This window comes from Monopterus albus, unplaced genomic scaffold, assembly GCF_001952655.1.
Source record: "Monopterus albus unplaced genomic scaffold, M_albus_1.0 scaffold12.1, whole genome shotgun sequence".
Classification (NCBI taxonomy): domain Eukaryota; kingdom Metazoa; phylum Chordata; class Actinopteri; order Synbranchiformes; family Synbranchidae; genus Monopterus; species Monopterus albus.
Genome location: NW_018127892.1, coordinates 249,846 through 273,905, shown reverse-complemented (window position 1 = coordinate 273,905; position 24,060 = coordinate 249,846). Strand labels below are relative to the sequence as shown.

The 24,060-nt window shown below is 39.8% G+C and overlaps 1 protein-coding gene across 1 annotated transcript in view; it reads left to right on the top strand.

The window, feature by feature from the left end:
• Positions 1-23,549, top strand: part of tacr1a (tachykinin receptor 1a) — a 59,982-nt gene extending 36,433 nt beyond the window's left edge. Inside the window, exons 4-6 of the mRNA XM_020590677.1 lie at positions 2,825-2,975; positions 5,010-5,206; positions 15,097-23,549. Coding sequence (XP_020446333.1) covers positions 2,825-2,975; positions 5,010-5,206; positions 15,097-15,442 — 694 coding nt within the window. The 3' untranslated portion in view covers positions 15,443-23,549. The remainder of the gene's footprint in view (positions 1-2,824; positions 2,976-5,009; positions 5,207-15,096) is intronic.
• Positions 23,550-24,060: the final 511 nt, after the last annotated feature.

Here is a 24,060-nt window from a genome sequence, read left to right as displayed (position 1 = left end):
CCTCTTTCCTACACTCCCCATCACACTGGACTGTTGACCCCAAATACTTAAACTCCTGCACCTTCTTGACCTCAGCCCCCTGTAGCCTCACTGTTCCACTTTCCTCCCTCTCATTCATACACATGTATTCTGTCTTGCCATGACTGACTTTCATTCCTCTTCTTTCCAGAGCAGACCTCCACCTGCTCTCACTACACTTCACAATGTCAAACATCATTGTCCACGGAGATTCCTGTCTGACCTCATCCGTCAACCTGTCCATCACCATAGCAAACAAGAAGGGACTCAAAGCCGATCCTTGATGTAGCCCCACCTTCACCTTGAACTCCTCTGTCCTACAGCACATCTCACTACTGTCGTACTCCTCTCATACATGTCCTGAACTACTCTGACGTACTTCTCTCCCACTCGTGACATCCTCGTATAGTACCATAGCTCTTCTCTCGGCACTCTGTCATAGGCTTTCTCTAAATCCACAAAGACGCAATGCAGCTCCTTCCGACCATCTCTATACTTCTCCATTAACATTCTCAGAGCAAAAATTGCATCAATAGTGCTATTTACACTGACGATTCGCATGTTTAAATTTGGCACATTTTTACGCCAGATGCCCTTCTTGACACAACCCTCTGTATTTATCCGGGCTTGGGACCGGAACAGAACTTACTGGTTTGAAACCCCTGTGACTAGATTACTGAATGTCAAACAACACAAGTGAAATATAAAGTAGATAAATAGCAACACGAAATCTAAAAGCACTTTAAATAGCAAGTGAAAAGAAATACAATAAAAATATAACAGGAACAGAATAAGAGATAATGTATTCTACATCTGAGCTGTATGTGCAATAGTCAGCAGTGGGTGTGCAATTATGCATGTAAACAGTACGTGTGGAATTACATGAAGTAATTCCTGATAGTAAACTCCTGTCAGCTGTTTAGGAGTCTGATGGCAGAAGGAAAGAAAGAGTTTTTCAGTTTAGAGGTCCTGCATTTCACACTTCTGAGCCTCTGACCGGAGGGTAGGGGTATGAACAGTCCATGCTGGGGGTGGGTGGGATCCTTGAGGATGGAGGCAGCCTTCCTACGCACCCTGCGGTGGTAAATGCTCTGAAGAGAGGGCAGTGGACTCCTGGTGATCTTCTCCGCAGTCTTTATCACTCTCTGCAGGCGCTTGCAGTCCATAGCAGTAGTGCTGCCATGCCAGACAGTGATGCAGCTGGTCAAGATGCTCTCAATGATGCAGCTGTAGAAGTTGCAAAGGATCCTAGGCGACATGCCAAACCTCCTCAGCCTCCTCAGGAAGTACAGCTACTGTTGGGCCTTCTTGACCAGCTGTGTGGTGTTATGTGTCCCAGTGAGGTCCTCACTGATGTGGACACCCAGGTATTTGAAGCTGCTCACCCTCTCCACTTCGAGCCCCCGGATGAACAGTGGCTGATGAGATCATCATCTCCTTCCTCATGTCCACTAGCATCTCCTTTGTCTTGTCTGTGTTGAGGGTGAGGTTATTGTCCTCACACCATGACACCAGACTGGCCACCTCCCTCCTGTAGGCTGCTTCGTCCCCAATAGTGATGCGACCTATCACTGCGGTGTTGTCCACAAACTTCAGGATGATGTTGTCTTTGTGGGAGGCAACATTTTCGTGGGTGAACAGGGTGTAGAGGTTCGGACTGAAGACACATCCTTGTGGGGTGCCAGTGTTTGTAGTGAAATGAACAATAGATAAAGGAACTAGATGTAATGTGAAAGTACTCACTCATAGCAACAAACCCACAAAGAATTATCACCTGACTCCAAACCTGCCCAGCAGCAGTCAGCAGCCAGGTGAAATAAGAGACTAGCTGGCAATATATTTCACTGGAGCAGGTAACGACTGAAACAGAGCTGAATGGAAAGTCAGTACTAGACTTAGATTCACAGGTAGCCAAAGACATGCGACCAAAAGAATGGTAATGTTGGTTCATGTTTGCTATGTGTGCAAAAAGCCAGCTATTTGTCATCACAACACGTTTAGGACATCAACATGTAAATGTTATGATTATTTAGTTGAAATGCCCTTGGTGGTTTAAATGTTAGCTCTTTCAGCATAAATGTAAACAATACATTTTACCTCACTGTCTTGTTCTGTTGATGTGTTAAACAGAACACTTAACTGCTCCTCCATAATCAGACTAATTCTTTGAGACAAGAGTGGCAGACAGCAGGGACATGGTGGCCGGCCAATTCAGAATCAGTTTTATTGATCTGAAAATGATTTGCTATCTGCCATGACATGGTTTAGTGTCTTTCCTTGTATTTTGCCATTTGATTATAAAGGTGTTTGGAGCCACAGTTATGATAAACCCAATATCTTCTTATTCTATTTAAATCTCAAAGAGTCCTAAACAAATACACAGTCAAAATTATATTAGATAGAATAACATGCCTTTTTTTCATAAAAGACATTTTGACATGTCAGAGTAAGAAAAGCACGGGAGTAATTTCAAAAAGAAATAAACAATACATTTTATTTAGCACTGTAAATCAATACTCATAATTTTATGTTAACCAGTGGGAGGTAGGAGAACAATACAATTTTAACACCTAAGTGAAGTAAAAAAGAAGGTGGATGCAATAAACTTCTGGACTAAGGGAGCAATAAATCTTCACTTCACACCTCAGTTTGAGAAGTAGTGTATCCTTATACTCTCTTAGATGAAACCTTCTTAGATCTGATTCATTTTATATAACTGTAGAAAGAGATAGTCAACTTGCATCCCTCTCCACTTTAAACAACCCATTTGTGGGATTTATTTAATATATCGTATGTCTTGTTGTAGATACTATGTGTGTGTGGCCATCCTGATCTACTTCCTCCCTCTGCTGGTGATGGGTTGTGCTTATCTGGTGGTAGGACTGTCCCTCTGGGCTGGTGAGATCCCTGGAGACTCTTCTGATCGCTACAAGGAGCAGCTTACTGCTAAACGCAAGGTAACATGCACTTAGAATGGCAAAAGACAACTTGTAGACTGCCAGTCAGATTACTCCACACTTTTCACATGCGCTCATTGTACACTGCAGCCCTGAACAGCATGTGGCTGCAATGGTCAAATCTCTGTATTTTATCTCCAGTGATGAAATAATCATCACAGCACAATGAAAATGAATCCCAGCCCTCTGTCCTTTCATGTTTTCGTCTGTGGTGGTTTCCAGTGCACCTGTGGTCTTTTCAACCCACTGCAGTCTCTTCATCTTGTGTTTTGGCCAGCCGTTCTCTTCCCCTATCTCCACTACCTGTTTCTCACTTTTTCATACATCTTTAATGGCCCTTGCTTGTCAGGTGTGGTCACAGTTTCTGTACTGCAGTTCCTTTGAGAATGTTCCCTAAATGAAGACACTTGCAGAGACTTGCCTTTCTGACGCAGAACATAAAATGAGAATCCTATGAGGTTTTACTGAGGTCTCTCTGCACTGATGAGATCAGGCTCTGCAGGTCAGTCTGAAGACAGACTGTATGTAGCACTGACTGCTTGCTTTAAAGATCAGGATCAAAGATTTTTATTGTCAGTTCACTATATGTGCAGAAAAATCAAAATACTGTTTCTCTCTCACCTAATGTTGAATGCCCATACCATTTAAGAAACTAAAATAGAATAAAAGTAGAATAAACACAGAATAAATAGAATATGAAAACTGAATTCAAGTAATAAAGATAAACTAAATGGTACAACCTAATGGGCTGTGATGGAACTCAAAGCCATGTGCAAAGTGACAGTAGTGCAAATAATAATTCTATTTTACCACAGTCTTCAGTACTTGCTGCTTCACTTTGCATCTTGCTTTGAGTTTGTTCATTTACAGCATAAATTTTTTAGACAAAGCACTCTGGTGTCTTGATGAGTGGACTGCAATGAAATATTGTATGGACATTCATGGTCCCCTGAGGATGTATTCTAATGACTTGGGTGACAGTGAAATGTCTCAGCAAATATTGTATGGATTATTGTGAAATTTTATACAGACATTTATGCCTGTTAGTATGCTAACATGTTGCTGCTAGGATGGTGAACATGGTAGACAATAAACCTGATAAACATTAGCCTGTTAGTATTGTTATTGTAAGCTAATTAGCACGCTGTGGTTAGCATTTAGCTTAAAGCATAAAACAATACATCTCTCATACTCTTAAAATAGCTATTGGACCATTTTTTATTTCTTACAGTTAAACTACATTGCAGTAATGTGTTTATCAAATGATACCTACAAAGTTATTGACAAGAAAAAAGAAACAAAAGCTCTACATAAAAGAAAGTTCATTTATGAAACTCCTAGAAAGCTGTGGTGGACAGGAGTTTTAGAAATCATACAGGATTACTCTGTTGTTCAATCTTTTGTTTTGATTGCACAAATTCCTTGATCACGTGACCACCAGTCTAGTTCCTACTTTCATGAGACAGCCTTTCTGGTCTGTTACATCTGCCCATGTCCATTAGTTTCAGTTTATTGTCAGTGAGCAGTCTGTTATTGACAGCACTAATGATGTGTCAATGTGCATTAGTTTTCCATTTTGACAGACATAAAGTTCATTGCAGCTGAGCTTTTTCTGGATGGACAGATTTGTTGTCACTTGTTTAGCCAACACAGAGGCTTGTTAAAGTTCAGTACAGCGTGTCTCATCGTCACTTAGATCAAAAACAAGCAGAAAACTGCCAATACCTGCTTTAACACTGTCATGATATTTGGGTGGTTTTACTGGATATATTTTTACACTTATATGTTATTTATGGAGCAAGAATACTTTTAGACTGTATGACAGATTAATTGTACGGAGATGTCTGGCATTTTGACAGTAAACAATCTGCAGCAGTGGGAAAGCTTTTTGCAAGACAAGACAATTTGTCATTCCCTGGCCCTTCAGCCTCACATGTAGTCTGAAAAGTACATGGACACTGGTCAAACCCAGAGCAAAGTGGGGATAAAAACAGTCCAAATGAAAACAAAATGGGGCTGTCATGTGTCCAACAGGTGGTGAAGATGATGATCGTGGTGGTGTGTACCTTTGCCATCTGCTGGCTTCCCTACCATGTCTATTTCTTGCTGCACCAGTTCTTCCCTGACATGTCTGAGAAGTGGTTCATCCAGCAGGTCTACTTGGCTATCATGTGGCTGGCCATGAGCTCCACCATGTACAACCCCATCATCTACTGCTGCCTCAATGACAGGTTAGTCAGCATCTACATACACACACAAATACTGTACACTCACCAGCCACTTTATTAGACACACCTGTATAACTGTATGCACTTCAGTGCAACATGTCTGCATAAACATCTGTGTTTGTGAAGCTCAAAATGTTTCAGCTTTTGGTGAAATTGTCATAAATGTATAATTTCAATTGTATGTTTATTACTGAGGTCATAGTTAAAGGTGGTGTTGTACTGGACTACACTATATTCAGAGTCTGTATTTTTGTCCTTCCCAGCTACTTACATGAGAGGGTCAGAATATTAGGAATTAATAAAATTCACTTATGGTAAGTGCTCTTAGGGGGAATTTATTTAAACCTAAGTTAGATGAACTGGATCCTAATGTGGCTAATGGCATGTGGGCACAGTTTTTCAGTTATCTGACACGTGCCTGATGGAACAGATACACTTCTATTTTAATCAACCCAGCTGTTGACACAGGGTCGAATTGGCTCATGTTTTACTCACACTATGCACACATAAATCAGCCTGAGAAGTATTCTTTACATTCATTGTCTTCTATTTCTACAAGTATTTCTATGGTGACTGTGTATTAGTTTCTGAGCACCACCACACATTCTATGTAGATATAAAATGTGGAGCACTGATGCTGCTGCTCTACTAACGTACTGCTGAGACACACTGTTAAATTATAGTCAGAGATATGCATTTGATTTTGGTTTGCTATTGCTGCTGCTTGCTGTGAAATCCACTATTACACTACTGTATGTCTTCCTGTTGTCTTCATAAATTCAGAATGATGTATATTTCACAATAAGAGTCATTCAATAATCACTATCACTACTGTATGGTTCCAAGTCTCCTTTTACCACAGAAATGCCATTCTCTCTCTCTCTCTCTCTCTCTCTCTATATTTTTTTTTTTGTTCAGTTAAGCTACTGTCTAATGAAGCTCAAAACATTATGCACAAATATTTCATATTTAAAGCCTCTCCCCTAAGGAGATAAAGGCTCTAAACAGCAGGAGTACAACCAGCATGAGCTTCAAATCAAGTGCATCAAAACACATCACACAACATTTTTTCCCCAGTACTCCACAGTACACTGTACTTCAGTGGCGAGCCGGAGCCATGATCTGTTTCCTTGTCAGTAAACCAGGGTAATATAGGCACATCATCAGAGAGATTTCACACAAACATAGAATACAAAATTACCCAAAAATGAATGAGAGCTGGGCAGCACGGTGGTGCAATGGGTAGTGCTGTTGCTTCACAGTGAGAAGGTTCCAGGTTCGTGACCTTTCTGTGTGGAGTTTGCATGTTCTCCTTGTGCTTGCGTGGATTCTCTCTGGGTACTCCGGCTTCCTCCCACTGTCTAAAGACATGTGGCTTAGGTTGATTGGTGACTCTAAATTGCATGAAGGAGTGAATGTGTGTGTGGTTGTTCATCTGTGTGTTGCCCCTGTGATGGACCGGCAACCTGTCCAGGGTGTATCCCACCTTTAGCCCGATGCCGGCTGGGATTGGCTCCAGCAACTCCGTTCGGGACTAAGCCGTATAGAAAATGAGATGAGAGCTGACAGTATGAGAAGACTAATATGAAAAGTATTGTACCTAAGGGTGTAGAATTAGATCCAGCAATTTGGTCAGAGCTCTGGATATTATGAAAGCTGTGGTTGGTTTTAAATTGAAACCACAGGAACAAATGTTACAACCCTACTGGTTTTCCTGTAAGGACACGCAGACTCTACTGCCATCCATACTACACACAACCGTGCTGTTCACCTCCTCCAGGTGCACTAAATAGCACTGCTTCACAGCACTGGTCAAGCAGATCAACACAACCTAGCTGACTCATCCCATCTCACTGGTTTATCCTGCGAGAGAAATGCCAATTTCCCAGGGCCAGACAGCATATTTGTAACTCAGAGGTCTTTCCTGACCTGTTTCCTACATTTCCTACCTGCACCCCTGCCACCATCTTGCCTGAGTTTCAAGGACTTTCACCAGAGCTCCCTTTTTGCCTCTGATTCTTCCTTCAAGTAGGTCACAAATGAAATCGACGGCATCTTGTCTTCAGCCATATATTTTATTAAGCTGTCTGTGTGAGACTCTGCCTGTTGCTAGGTTCAGCCCGTTCACTGGCTTTGTCTACTGGTTAACCCTTGCCTGCTTTTCTCTGTCAAGCTTCACAATGAAGGGGACCTGTTACAACTTTTTATTGGTGTCTTGAAGTCATAGATTTGACCCACTGACTACATTAATTTCTCACACCACAAAAGATAGCCTAGTGGGATTTTTGAGCTTGCCAGAACGATGAGTCTGCATCCAGTAACTGTCTCAGGCCCATTACTCATGTGGGATATTGATGAGATGTACAGGAGGCTCACTTCACTGGACCACTGCTGGCTTGTTACTGTAGTGAGCAGGGATTTGGTTGTGTCGATAAATGGCCTTCTTTCTGAGGTCGCCTACTGTGGTTTTGGAGACTATGCCCTTAGTGTGTTAAACCAGGGAAATCCTCACCTTGCAGCCTATCAGACAGTGAGGTTTATACTAGACTGTCTCCCTCCCGCTCTGCACCACTCACAAGTAACCTAACTACTGTCTGTGATTCACAAAGAACTAATTAACATCCCCTCCACTGGTGGTGGTAAAGTGCACTACAAAACCCCTACTAAAATCCCTCAAAACAAAATGTTCCTAATTAAAAATTTCTACTCAAAATACTAGCTGTCTTATTACAATGAATACATCATCTACGGTACTATTAGGTTACAAAGTGCTTCACAACTAAATGAATTAACATAATCATAATAAACACATTGCTCACAATCATAATAATAAACAGATAAAAATCTTGCCAAAAGATGCATAGCCTAAGTCTTTTACCTACGTAAGGTCAAAGCCTAGTGATGAGCATTCAGTAATAATCTCACGGTGCCCAGAGGAGGGGCAGATCTGATCTCTAGTGGCAGGTTATTCCATAATTTTGGACCAGAAATAACAAATGCACGATTGCCTTAGAGCTTTTGCTGAGATCTTGGAACCGCTAGTAATAAGTGTTTGGAAGAGCTAAGAGATTTTCCTGGAAGGTAAGGACATAACAATATAATTACTAGTAGGTGGGTGCTAATGGTGCTAGTGTGGGCTTATCAACACAGTCAACAATGGGGTCACTTAAGGGAGGCTACCATAAACCCCTTAGCATGTATCTACATATCCCCATGCAAGGCAACAACAAGGGGCAAGTAAACAATATACCAACATAAGGCTGTATAGTATATCAAAATAAGTAGTATAAGCAAGCAATAAACAATGCAAAGTAAACATTATAAACAGGAAGTAAACAATTCAAACAGACAACGGAATGTTCATTAGGAAAAGTTTGTGAAAATAAGAATTCAATAAGAATAAAGATAAATAAAGCATGACTACAACAACACAGTAAGGTACTGTTCAGGGAAATAAAAGAGTGAAATTAGTTTTAAATAAACAGTAGCTTAGAAATATACCGACTCGAATTAGCTTAGTGGGACGGCTCAAGAGGCATTTGAGCCTCAGACAAACTTTGGAGCGTATGTTTTTACAGAACAAGAGCTGTGTAGTTTGTCCCTCATTTTTTGCAGTGTGGTGATGTTCCAGTGGAAACATTCAGGGTCAGTGTGGAGAGTTGGAGAAGTGACAATGACCAAAACCTATTCTCACATAGTACATCGGGATACATCAACGCTGGTTTAACACCAACTTGAAAACTCCACAACTAGTCCTGTGATGTTGGTACCAGTCTCTGATCTTTGGGCGCAATGTGTTGGAGACCCCATTTCCTTCATACAGTGCCTTTCTGATCTTCTTAAAACTTCTATTTCATCCCATTCTCTCCACTCTCATAATGCAGGGTTCCTGCCTGTCCCCAAAATTAAAAAGAGGTTTGCAGGCTGCAGAGTTGTTTTCTATCATGTCTGCTTCCTCTGAAATAACCTCCCTGCTGACACCTGTCTCACTCTGTTGAGGGCTTTAAATCCAAGCTTAAAACTAATCTTTACATTGTAACTGTGAGTTGATGGCTTACTCTTTGATTAATTCAGGGCATGTACCTGTAACTGCTACAGTACCAGTCTTCTTCCTCATTTTCAATGAATTTGTTAGTACATATAATATAGTCCATGTTTTCCTACCAACAAGATTACTGTAAACGTTATGAAAACTAACAAAGCAAAGCAAGTTTATTAACAGTATATAGCTCATTTTCATACACAAAGGTAATTCAAAGTGATTAATGTACACAATGCGCACAAATAGGTAAAAGACAAAGAATGCTAATTAGGCTAAAACATTAAATGTTAATTAAAAGTAACAATTACATACAGTAATAAAACATACAGTATCCCTGTCTTTACAAAATAAAACTTAATATTTTATATTGTTAAAATGTTAGCAAATACTTTAAAATTTTTTATACTGTCACAAAACCATTCTTCATAGCTGTTGTCTTGAGCCATTCATTATTATTATTATTATTATTTTGTTGCATCTATCTCTCCCTCATTTTTCTGCCGTCTGTTATAACATCTCAAATTAACCCTGAACTAGTAAGCAAATGATCAAAAGCATTTATTCCACAGCGTAGTTTAGGATTATGTATTCATTCAAACATTAACACATAACATGTATGAAATTGTATTTTAATGCAACCGTGTCATGAATTACTTTAATTGAATTAATTTTACATTAATTAAAACCTTTTTTTTCAGAGACAGCCCAAGGACACCATGCATTTTCAGCTAGCTTGGCATCAGGCTGATGTATGAGGTTGTTTTTGTTTTCTTTATGTAGTCTCCATCAATCTGTCATAGGACTTATAGATCCACACAGAAATATAAAAGAGAAATATCAGTCTGTAAATAAACGCAAACATACCAACACATTGCAACCAGCTTTTGAAACTGCTCTCTCAAAAAAACAATATTTCAGTTTTCAATCTCTATTTTCAAATATAAAGGAGAGCACTACACTATAGTATATTTTCAAAAACTTAATGTTTTCCTAACACAAATCACTTCATGCACATGGATAATAGTTTCTGAGATGACACCCTGATGATAGACAAAAGACAAAATAGATATTTTTTATTAATCTATTGTTGCAGTGTTTCATTATATTATTCATAAGTTCATGAATTGAAAGATCTTGTGATTTAATCCTCACAGTTCCAACATGGACCCCAGAGTGTTGATTCTCTTCATGAATAGATTTAGAAGTTCTATGTCCCATTTCTAAGCAATCAGTATAATAACATCCAGTATATCTTCTGTTCTTAAAAAAAGAGTTGAGTGCACCCTAATATTTGAATGTGCACACGGTGCATGGAAATAGGATCTAAATGCAGACAAACAGGGGGTGAACTGAGAGTTTGTTCTCAGGGGGAGGGAAACAAAGGCTTACTTCAAGAACATCAGATAATCTAGCAATTAACAGAGGAACCAGGAAGCTAATCAGCCCAAGTGAAGACAGGCATGGTAGGTGTGTGTAAGTGCTGGACAACGAGGGAGGCAGAAGCCCAGGGCAAGACTGGAGGGAAAATCCAGGGCAAATTGAGGCTTGATGGGGAATAACAGTTCTAGAAATGTCCAAGCACAACAGGGCCAGGAAAACATGGAGCAGGGAGTGGGAGTATTTTTTGTATGCCGCTCAGCATATTCAAGTCAAATGAGCAATGCTGGATTCTCTAATACCAGCTAAGGTTACCTGGTTAGTTTGGTTCTTCACCTGAGTTGTGGATTAGAAAAGCTTGATACAATCATCCAAGATGAGCACTGACAAGACTATCGACAGTCGAAACCATGATCGGGTGGATTCTCATTGGCTACATGCAGATCCAGAGGAAGCATGCTGTCTGTCACCACAGCAACTGCAACAGCAGTGAAAATGCAGAGATGGATGCAAAGAGTGGCTGACAAATTAAACGTACAAATATTCCATTTAAATCCTTAATCTCAGCACAACTGCATTCCCACTACAAAATTGTGGTGTAATTTGTATTATTGCTGCTAAATCTGTAAATAGTAATCTTGTACACAGCTGCATGCTCATACAGACCCAAGCCGCAGCAGAGCAATAAATCCACAGAATAATAGACATTCCAGGGCACATGAGGGGCGTCTGGATCATCTTCATTTATTAATAGTTGTTTAGATGATGATTTAAACATCTCTTGTGTGTGCTGGAATCCCTCTGCATTATATTCAGAGTGAGTACAATCACAACAAGAACCTGGGAACAGGTAAACATAAAGTTTAGGAATATTCTGTAACCTGGTATCACTGTAATGCATTACTCTTAGCTCTCCTACCATTATTACTGTTTTTCTCCATAGCTTTACCTTAGTATTCAAATCATCAAAACAAGTTTGACATTCTGCGCATTTAGTTTCTTTCACTACACAACATTTCTCAGTCTTGTCCTACAAATAGATAGGTAGATTGGTAGATCAATAGATGCCTTTATTGTCATTGCACAATGTATTGTACAACAAAATTAGGTTAGCAGTGCTGTTAGTGCATTCACACATGGCATTTGTTTAACACATTTCAGCAAATGATTAATCACAGTTTTCTACAGCTGGAACAGCTATAAATATGTGCTTTGGATCAAAATATTCCACAACATTTATTTCACTGTACTCTCTACTTTCTTTAACTCTCACTTTTGTGACTGTGGTAATTCAGTATGGATAACTTTAGCTGACTGTAGTTAACTGGAAGCAGATCTTATAGATCTCATCTACGAGAGCAACAGACAAAAAATGACTGCACCCTGATCTCAGCTTTCAGTTTGGGAGCTAACACTAGCTAGCAGCTGTCAGCAGATTACACAAACATTGCAGGTGAATCAATTTCAGTCCTGTCTGTGCTCTAAAGTAGACGTTTGGATGTAGTTGAAGAAACTGCTTCCATATGTAGGCATATGGGACAATATTTATTTATGACAATGAGCATGATCCTACTAAAATGGCTCATTTACCCAAAGTTCAACCCAGCATGATGACAACTTCACATTCTCCGTTCAACTAACCTGTTAATCCATATACACACAGACTCTGGTACACACATCATAAGGCAGCTTTGAGATTAATTGTCTGAAAAGACACTTTCTGTACCTTTGAGATTTCAACTCATTAAACAAATTAGAATAAACTTCCAAATTTAAAATGTCTCCCTGAAACGGGCTGAATCCCACTATGAACATCAGCAACATTACTCTCAAACTGTAGTGTTAGAAAGATTTGGCCTGGCAACAAAAATGTCAGAGATTTTAAAGATGGCTGGCAAAACAAATACAGATGGCCATCTTTAATCAACTAACTTTAATCAATCATCCCCTATTGTCCTCCATCATGGCCACCTGTTAATTGTTTGTGTGCTGTATAGTAGGAGAAATGACATTTCACGCTTGAGTGCGTTTGCCTCTGAATCTCATTAAATCCTTTAAATGAAAATACGTGGTGTGGACTGAGGTTCAGTCATCACATTGTTCAGGTTATTGGCAACCTTTTGTCTCTATCAGTTTAGCCGATTTAAAATCAAATGTGGACTCCTTTTCCATCACTCTCTTCTCAGCTCTCTCCTGCTTTTACAAATTGAACTGTACCATCTTCCCCCTTCTTCACTTCACTCTTTGTCTTGATTTTGTATGTGTGTGTGTGTGTGTCACTTTCAAATGCGTATGCTTATTTTTTTTTCTTTTTGTAGTTTTTGTTATTTCTATGTAAACTTCAAAGCTATTTTTGTACTTAAATTACCACATGCCAAGTGCTGGTAAAATTGATCTATTAGGAAAGGTTATTGGTAAATGTCACATGCAACAATTTGTATTAATTAACATTGCAATAGTTCAGTTACACACAATCTTTGCTCTTTTCCCAAGTTTTTTATGACATCTTTAACTAACACACATATATTGAAAAGACAAGCTCATTTAGGAAATCTGATCAGCTGTTTGTTTCATGGACCATGGATAGGAACGTCCATTAAGCACCGCCTCTCCCATTGGATTATAGGAACAATCAATACAATATACAATATGTATCAGTAAAAGACTGCAATCCCCAACTGGTCTTCTTGCTCATTTGTCCAGGGAAATAATAATAGTTCTTGGATCTTGTTCAGGGGTGTCACTGTTAAAGAGATATGTGCAGCAGCCAACTGGGTTTTTCCTTTAACCTTTGCTAGGTTTTATAAGCTGGATGTCACTGCATCTTTCACACCACAGACCAGCTTGAGTGTGGGCTCACACTGACATCAGTCCTCCTAGGTTGGCAGCCAGTTGTGAGGATAAGCTTGTCTGCCAGTATGGGAGTATTGAATATCCCCATAGTGAAACACCAAGAAGAATGTTTGGTCTTAACATGAGGTTACTTATCCCGTAACCTCTGATAATATGACTGAGGTGTCTCACTAGAACACCCTCCTTACAAAACATGAGGAAAGGTTGTGCTTATGTGAATGACAAGTGATGCTATGTCAACCTCTTAGGAGATTCAAGCATTGTGAATGTTAGTGCTGGCTGGGATAATGATATAGAGGCTTCTGAGGATGATCCTAATGAATCACCTCACTTGTGTTATCAGAGAACACGGGTCATGGGATAATTGACTTCAAGTTTTCTTGGATGATAAAGATCAAAAAGAGAGTTAAAAGAGAATGAATATTACAGGTGTCCAGAAACACTATTTGAATTTAATGATACTGCTGCTCCATCCATCCATCCATCCATTATCTATTCTCCTTATTCCTGAATAGGGTCACAGGGGGGCTAAAGCCTATCCCAGCTGACATTGGGTGAGAGGTGGGGTCCACCCTGGACAGGTCATCAGTCTGTCACAGGTCTGACATGTGGACAAACAACCACACATACTCACACTCACTCCTACAGGCAATTTAGAGTCACCAGCCAACCTAAGCTGCATGTCTTACTGCACTGTGGGAGGAACCTGGAGTACCTGGAGAGAACCCACTCAGGCACAGGGAGAACATGCAGACTCTGCACAGAAAGGCATCGGGTTGGCCCGGGCTCAAACCCGGAACCTACTGTATGTTGCTCCATAAATGTGTAAATAGGTTACTGTTTGCTAACCAGTCGTAATCCTAATCATATCAACTTGTGTTCAAAACTTGTTTCAGCTGCCTCCAAGCAGCCAACAAATCAATTACTGCAATTATTTAAATCTGCATTTTTATTCATTTGGGGGCAGCTCAAAAAGCTGTAAACACAAAAATGATTATACAGTATTATCAGATACATAAACTTGTCAAACGCTTTTTTTATTTACACACCTAGCGGGCATAGATTAACAGTAGCATTTATTTCAAGTATTTATTTCAGTATTTCAAGTCATACTGTATTTCTGGCCACCTGGTTAATGTAAGTCTAATAACAACAACTTTCCTTTTACATTGTGTTCACCAGCTAATGCTGCTGGAGCAGAGCATGCTCTACAGTGGGGTTATTAGAGCCTTTAACTGCTACCTGTGCAACTGCTCTTTGTGGCCCCAGATGTTCTGCAAATGTTATTTACATACAGGCCCACTTATATTGTCTTTTAATTTTCATTGATTATGTCACCATCTCCACCATTTAATCAGGTTATCTAGTGGCTCTGATTTGTGTTACTACATTTTACCAAAGCATGTTGCTCACATTTGGAATAACAGATGGAACATTTGTAGTGGCATACTGCCTTCAGATGACTGTAAAGGGAGCCAATCAGCATGAAAGAGAAGCCATCACACATGCACGCTGTTGTGGCAAATACTTTTTAGACACAGCAGATTAACCAGTCACAAAACATTTTAAATGCACACTTGAACTAAACAAAATCAGACTAATTTGTACTTTTCTTGCACAGGTTTCGTGCTGGTTTTAAACAAGCCTTCCGCTGCTGCCCCTGCATTCCTCAAGGCTCTTATGAAGGCCTAGAACTCAAGTCCACTCGCTACCTTCAGACACAGTCCAGTGTTTATAAGGCCAGCCGGATGGAGACCACCGTGTCCACTGTTCTCCAGGTTGGAGATGACGTGGAGCAGCCAAAGGTCAAGGCAATAGCAGGCTCAGGGCCCAGTGGGGCAGTGGTCGAAGCCAGACCACATAGATCTTCCCTAGACCTGACATCGAATGGGTCATCATCCCGGAGCGTCTCCAAAACAGTGTCAGAGACATCCAGTTTCTACTCCAGTAACAACATGCAGGGATAGGCCTCAAACACAAGTGGCATTTTGTTAGACACCAGGGAGAGAGTGAGTTGACTGTTCATATTGCTGCTTGTGCCTGTGTGTGTTCATTCAAAAGTACAGGGTGAATGTGTGAATTTGTCTGCCAGTGACTGTGGCTTAGATTTTGATGAATACATTTCCAGTGTGTTCGGCGGAACATCATGTTAGGTCATTTGCAAGTGAGACTAAGTACCAGATCAGTGAGTGCTGTCTTCGCCCACAACACCCTTGTATAATGTACTCATGCTATTCACAGTTAATGATCACCTTGCATTAGAAAGGTTTGCTCGGTGCCAAAAAGTGATGATGACCATATTCCAGTTCAGAACCTAAACAGAAACACACGCTACTGTAGCAGCTCTAAACTTCACAGCTTCTGCTTGCCACTGCAGCCTTCTTTCAGCAAGGAGAGAAGGTTCACGCGCCTTCAGTCACACAAGCTCTGAGACTTCACACTGTCTATTTTGGACTGGAGCAACACCATGAGACCAGTATGCTATGAACACAGCAGCTCCTCATTTTAACAATGGTGTTCTCTATGAAGAGACAGTGCTTAGAGACCTCAGGCTTTCAGAAAGTGCTCTACATCTTTCTTGAAGAAAACATGGTTTTCAAAAGACCTCTCTTCCCAGATGATACATGTCAAAAACTTAGGCAGATGTGTGGTTTCATTTGAAAGACACTCCCAGAGGAGGTGATGGAGATGGAAAACAACAAAGTGTAAAATCTGAAATTTGCATGTGTGAGTGTCTGCATACACGTGTGTGTAAACTGATCAGAGTGCCAACTCTATCTCCTCAAGCAGGATTTCCTCAGCCATCAAATGTGTAAAATGAGCAACTGTCAGGCTGAAGGAGTGCTCTAAGGATCCCCTGCAGGCGCTGCTGAAAAGTAGTGGCAATCACCTGAAAAACCAGTGGAGTCTGGTTCAGCTTTCGTCTGGCTAAATATGAACCACAACAGCTGAGAGCATCATCTCTGATACACAGATGGGCTTCAAGCACTGAAGAGGCTACAGCAGACCTCAAGTGAAAACTACTCAAATTACTTTACTGAAACCAAAACAGCCAATTATGAGATGGCAACCCTATATCCAGAAATATTCCAGTTTATAGGATTGACAAGAATACCTGTCTGTTTAACAGACACATGACACCGAGAGGCATATTTACTTTACCTGTCACAAATCACCATCAGATGTGCAAAATATTGCAGCGTGCAGTTTTTCAGTTTTTCAATTTGTCGGTTTAGTGGAGTATTTACCAGCACTGATGTAAATGAACACAGCTGCAGCCGAATACAGTAGTCACATATACATATAATACTCCACTTCGGATCTCATGCAATTGTGCATGTGTGGACCGAGAGGGGGTATAGAAGAAAGTTTACAGCAACTAAAGTTTAATATGGCTAAAGAAATCAACCAGTATATCTCTGAACAGCAATCACACAGTCTTCTCACATCAACTTTTATTTCGTTCAGTAATTGAAGTATGGTTTGACTTGGAAGTCCATCACATTCTCCTCTGGTGAGCGAGGCAATTTACAAAGCCCCTCTCCCTTCTTACGTGTTCTGCATTCCAGTGAGTGTAAGTGACTAACAGCTGCCACGCTGACAGCAGGGACACACCTGCTTTCTCCTGGCGTAAAATTTCAGCCACAGTTTCCTCTGTGGCAACAGTGGCAAATCAGGAGCTGAGAGTATTTGTATAAACTTTCCATTCTCTCCTCCCTGAATGGAAATTCCTTAAATTATATATTGCATGTAAACTGCTTTTTTCTTGTTCTCCCACACTAAACCCCACTGTGACTCCTTAGTAAATATGAACATATGTAATTTCACAATTTATCCCCAAAAATGAGCTGCAAAACCTTAGTAAATCTCCCCCAAGGTCATGATCTGAAGGCAAGGCACAGCTTCAGAACTGTGAAATATTTATGCCCCTCTCATTCTTTGCTTTACCCTTCCAGTAGCATTATCATGTACTCTGTGTCTTAATGTGATCTGGCTAGATTATATTTATACTACGCATAAGTGCATCTCCAGTACAAAGTTTTATTTTCCCTGTTGTTAATGTGACTGTGAAGTCACCCCTGGCCTCCTCCATGGCTGGTTTAGAGAATCATTTTATATGCTGCGGCTCCATCAAAGTGTATGCCAGCCATGCAGGATGCATGTTAACACCAGGTTTAAAGGGCTTCATAGATATTTGTGCCTGAATGTGCACCGGCAGCCTGTTAGCTGTAGCTCTCCAAAGTGCAGGGATGTGCCTTGCTGCTCAGTGTAGTAAAAGGGGTGTGGAGAGCAGAGAAGCAGCTTGCTCTGCAGAGGTCCACAGTAACAGGGGCTATGGAAGCCCAGGGGGACTAAAGTTTCTAATCCCCTACAGTGGTAAATACACACAGAGAACATTAAACGAAAACTTGGCAGGGAATTTCTGTGCAAGCTAGTGTCACAAAATTCTTAGTCAAACTGTCTTAATACTGTGGAAAGTAGTTTTAATAGTTTCAACAAATGTATTGTTATATCACTATAATCAAACCTCTTTCAAGATAGTCACTGGCTACAGCTATTGTGTGTTTGAAAAAGTTTCTGTATGGAAGATTTCATAAACAGTTTTAAAAAAATGATTTAAGCAAAGTTAATTGACTGAAGCCAGAATATTTTACTACAACATTCTGCAGCCAGAGGGAGATTAATAATTCAATTTTCAAGATTAAAGTATATGATATGTGCAGAACAAACACACAAGCTCAGCTACATATATCCACCAAACACTGGAACTATAATTAAGTGTTATTGAAGCATTTAAATCTAAAAATCCTATTTTTATTGAAACAAGGCTAACAAGTTTTGACTGTTCCTCTTGTTTTGCAATAGACTTTCCTTGTTTAAATCACATTTCAAGAAAGATATTTTTTGCTGCGTGCATACACACAGAAAGATCATCTGTTGACACCCATCACTCTGCTTTCACGCACACACTCCACTGTCGTCGTCCTGATGCCTGCTCTATTCTCAGCGCACAAAGCCTGTTATAAATCCTACTGTCAGCTGACATGAAACTGAGAAGCACAGGTGAAGCAACATATAGTGGAAACACAGTGACAAGCCATATTATTTACCAAGCTCGCAAAACTTTGTCTTAGTGAGATGGAGACTACATATGAAGAGGAACAAAAGGAGGTCACAATGAGTGCAGAGAGAAAATGACAGACATACAGTAGAACAGACATGAGACAACATAAAAAAACACCACAACTGATGTTCTGCTTTTTCATTGAGGCTATAATATACAAGTAATACACCCTACAAAGCCTTTCACATAGGATGTACTGACATATCATTAACATTGCTTTGAGCCAGGTTTCCTGTTAGTACTGGAACATCAGAGAAGGTAGACCCTATAAAAAGAAGGAAAATTAAATATTACATTTATCCATAGACTATATCACTGTCACGCTGTACTGTAAAGCCCTCAGGACATTCAACACATGTCAGCAAAGGGGTGAATACCAGTGGCTAACTGAAGCAAGGATATTTTATATTCAGGTTATCAACATACTGCATGTGGACAGCTGGCAACAATGTACCAAGTTAAAAATAAATACAATTTATTTGTACCACTGTTTGGCTAGCAATGTGCTGAGCACTAGTGAGAACAAACAGAATGTACCTGCTTTTAATTATAGACACCTTGCTGTGACTTTTTTTTTATTGGCTCAAATATTTATGAGTAATGCAGAGATAAACACCTACTAAATAATGATCACATAGTCTTTATCTACTTTACAAGATGGTGAAGGCCACTTTTAGGAAACAGATAGTCCCAGATGCTGACAATAAAGTAAGTATTTTGAGAAAGAAGTAAGATTACTGGAATATAGTTGTAGGTGTCCCGCTTCAGCGGCACCTTATTATGGGAAAATTTAGGATATTGAAAAGAAAATGAAGCTGGTTGAATCATGTGTCAGTAACCAGACTTATTTCTGGGTAGCGGCTGCAGCACAGCAGGAGCTGAGAGAAATGGTGCAGTAATAGCACTGGAAAGTGATTAAAGCTCAGTGGGGTTCATTTTGTCACATGGCATGCTGTACATTACTTTATTGCTCAGTGCTCTCGACTGGTGTGGTATTAGTTCATTCAGCCTGACACAGTGACATGATGCCTAGATACAGTATGTTGCCCCATTCATCACTTTTCCTACAGTATATGGATCAAAGTTTAGGGAAGCAGCTGTGTGCTGCTCTTTATTTAAAGTGGGAGAGTTAACAGAACATATACTGTATTTGCCAAACCAGCCTTCATCCTGAAAGTCTTGTCTTTGGAAACCTGGAACAAACCACTGTAAAACACTAAACACTGTGCTAAGGCATAGATCTCATGTTCATTAGGCTCATTATAAACACACACACTTTTGTCTGTATCTCCTTTTCTCTTAAAATATAACTTTTTTCTTGAAATACTACTACTTCTTTTGTCTAAATACAGACATTTTTCTCTAAATACTAATAACATTATTAATATTTTCTAATATTATGAATTAATCCTTCAGATCTCTGATCTGGCCCCAATTCTCCCTCAGGATTGTTTGAATGCACAGCTAAACAACTGATTGCCCATCCCATCATAGGCTTTGAGATAGTAAAAGCTGCAAAGGCTTTGAAATTTTTGTTCCAAAATTGAATGAAAGTCAAGTCAGTTATATTTTATAGCCCAGTCTCACAATGCTTTACAATCTGCATAGCACACATCCTGAGACACTTGATTTGGACACTGTGTATGGTAGCTGTCAAAGTGTCTAGTATATCTCAACAGACTGTGTTATGCTATACTCAAGTTTTGTCTTGAGGCCCACAGTAGCTCTGCAGTGTATGCAGAAGTCACAGTGCCCCAAACCTCTTTGACAGTGGCCTGTCAACATAAGCAAACAACACACAACTCAGTTAATTTAATTTGTGGAAGATCACGTTGAAACGTTACAAAACCTCAAACACTGGACCAGCACTATCGGTATTTTAAATATTGACTAAAATCTATCATTTGAAATATCTAGGCACTTGTAGTTTATATCACTTTGTGACCGAGTTATAGTGTTTAGTGGGGGCACCTAGTGGCACTGGTGTGATAACGGTTACTGTAGTCCATATTGCTATATCTGTATTGTTAGCTGTGGCTGTTGATGTCATTGGTTGACCAATCTTTATAGCATCTAAGACAATAACTTGGCAAAGACAGAGCTGTACAGCTAAACACTCCCTGCAGGATTTGAATCGGGTGCTTCTATCAGACATAACAGATGTTACAAATAAACCGAATCAGCCATGTCAGTCCACTGGATCAACATGTTAGTAGTGTTATGAAAAAGGAATGTGTCACAGTGTGGCAAAGAACAACTGTCACGGTAGTGTTGATTTTTTTTTTTTTTAACTATTTTTTATACTTGTTTCAGTCTTCATTCTGAGATTAAAAGTACATGTTGATTTCAATCATATTTAGTCATCCTAATTTTTTTTTTTTAGTTCATTTATAGCTGGAAAGATTTTTAACATGTTAGTCAATGAAAACACAAAGTCTCAACAACTGTTGAAAAGAAAAAAGAAAACACTACACAGTTGAAAAGAGCCTTGGACAATAATCCTGCTATCCTTGTACTGTACTGTAGCCCAGAAAATGTAATTGTACATGAGTCTGGGGCTTTAATGAAAGTGTAATCAACTTTGTTCAATATATGCTCCTCAAATGAGCATATGGCAGGCTCTGATGAGAACTGTTGCGATAGAGACAAAAGCAGCCAGCTTGTTGCTGAGGAGAGGCGCCAGGCAGGTTACACAGCAGGGTGAATAGCCTCATCAGCACCATCTCCTCCTGTGTTTCTATCATCCCTTGCTCTCCAATCTTGCTAATTACCACAGAGACATAGAGTCGAACGCGCAGGAGCATCATACACACATACATATTTTGCAGATGAGATTGCAGGTCTCATCATTAAACAGGGTGTAAATATAAAGATTTTTGCATCAAAAGTGGGAGTACGCTACAAGAAGTGTGGACACATTTTCCTATTTAATTCAGTGGGAAAGCGTTTCCAGACATTTGGTGGTGTACAGTGCTATACTGTGTTTATCTCCTACAGTGACCTGATGCAAGTAGTTTGAGAGTACCACACATAATCTAGCTAGCTTGTCCTTACATTTCCACATCATGTTACTGAAAAAAACATATCATTTTCTGGAGACATTTTCTTAGTTGCAAGGGTCAGAAAACAGCAACCTGCAAATACAAACTAATGTAAATACAGTGAGAAACTGTCTGTAATGTAAAGATGTGCTTTTCTGCAGTCAGGGTCAGTATTGTTGCTTTGTGAAAATACCTGTAGTGTGTGGTTTTCTTCATCGTGTACAAATGCCCGCCTTTCCAGTATTCTCTTTTGTGACTCTGCTTCTGAATGTGACATTTTGATTATGAGCTGAAGACAGAATTTGTATTCACCCATGATATAGCAATATCTGTATCTGTGTTGTGTTGTAAAATCCATGAATCCATAGAAAGACGCACAGTGCAGTGCCACCACCATGGGACTTTGGACTGTGTCCTTGGAGAAAAAGTGACCAGACTCTGGGGAATGATGCCAACTCTGTGCCATGAAGAGACATCTTCTTATAGAACTAGTGCCTGTTATGCTACAAATAGTCACATACCTCCCCCTTGGCATGTTGTGGCCTGTGTTTGAACACTAAATGTCACTGCTGTTACTATCCCTGCCACATTTGTCAAATTGTGTTCTAGGTAGGGTGAGCCTCTAGTTTCATTAGTTTACTGGCATCCACATGCATTAGCCTTACTTCAGCCCCGCTGTGGCATTTAACAGCTACATTAGGTTTGCCGTAACACAGCTTTATTGCTTTGCCCTAGGTTTAATCAGAAGGTCGAGAATTGAGTGTGTTTTATGTGTATATTCAGAAAATGTAATCTGGGCCTGTACTCCTGTGCATTCAATTAGAAATGAAAGTTATAGCTAAATGTTGAGGCTGGCAATAGTCTATATTTTTATAAATAACAATAGTCCCTCCTTGTTAATCAGCCTAGTGTGGAACCAGACTAAACAAATTCTATGAAAAGCCCAAAACCAACAATAATTTGATCAAAACAAACCAACAAATATTTTCTGTGCTGGAAACACTCACTGCAGTGCATATAAATATTATAGTTCTAAATAATCCCCAACAAATACACTATTCCTACTGGCTAAACACTAAAGGGTCCACTGTTTCAGGACATTACCAAACCTTGTTAAAAATGAAACTATACTGTATATACTTGACCGGTTTGTAAAAATTTATAGTACACTTAAGAACAAATAGTCTTGGGGATGAATGAGTGCCCCAGACAGAAAGTACTGTTGATTCCGATGTTTTCAAGATTTGTTGACAATAAAAAAAAATGACCACAGCCTTATCCTCTAAAACGCTGACTCATGCCGTTGCTTTAATTTGAGGTGATTTCTGTACAGTCACATCCAATCAGCCACTTGTAACCCTAGGGTGTAAAGCTGCAATTCCCATTAATATTTTTTATTTTATATTTTAAGGCCCTCAAAGCTGAAAGTCAGCACTTTAACATCACACTCAGTGTTTCATTTGAAAGCCATTGTGCTGGGACATACTGTAAGGCTAATACTGCTGATACTGCACAGTATGTGAAAAAAACACACATCTGATCATATGTGTGAGTAAACATACTGTATGGATTGATAAGAGTATAAATCTGACAGGCATTTCAGACACAGCTGTGTGTGCCAGTCTGAGTTCTATACTGTACTGATGTTTTGCTAGTTTCAATCATGCTTCCTTACTCCTGAGAGAGAAGCAGTTTATAAAAGTGGTTAAAATATTTTCACCAAAAACTCAATTATGTTTTTCCCATTTGAAAAGAAAAAGGAAAGGTAATCTTGTGTATCTTTTCAGTACAATTGCTGCACTGAAGTAATTTTTTCTGCCATCTGTGGAGTCACATTTGCTGTACAATGTGTGTTTTTATGTGCTCTCTGCCAAAATCTAAGTATCAATTTTAATGTCTTCTATTAAAGAAAAGGAGTGATTTCAGTATTGATTTACAATTCACCACATTGCATTTGTGTTCATTTCAAGCAACAAAAGGTTTACAAGTGCCTGTGTGGATTTTTCTTTTTCCTCCAGATCAAACAACAGTTGTGTCAGAGGCAAGGAAGCAAGCATCTGGCACAGAAAGTGCAGCACAGCTTCAGTAATGTTCAGAGAAGGAATACACCAAAAACCAATTTACTTTGTAGATACGGTTCACCCTCTGTCTTTGTGAGCCCTGACCCACAGTACAAGTGCACAGAGATGAGAGAAGGGAGGATGAGGAAGAAGCAGCGGTGAGGACAGGAGGCTGAGTGTGTGTGTGTGTGTGTGTGTGTGTGCGTGTGTGCCTGATTAAACAGGGGAAAAACAGAGGCTGACTTTGTTGCTTGTGTCAGATAAAAACATGTGCGCTGGACCTTCAGCTGGAGCACACTGCATGCATAATAAACCTGAGCTGTTTTTGTAGGCCTGAACTTTGTCAGTTTTAATACCAA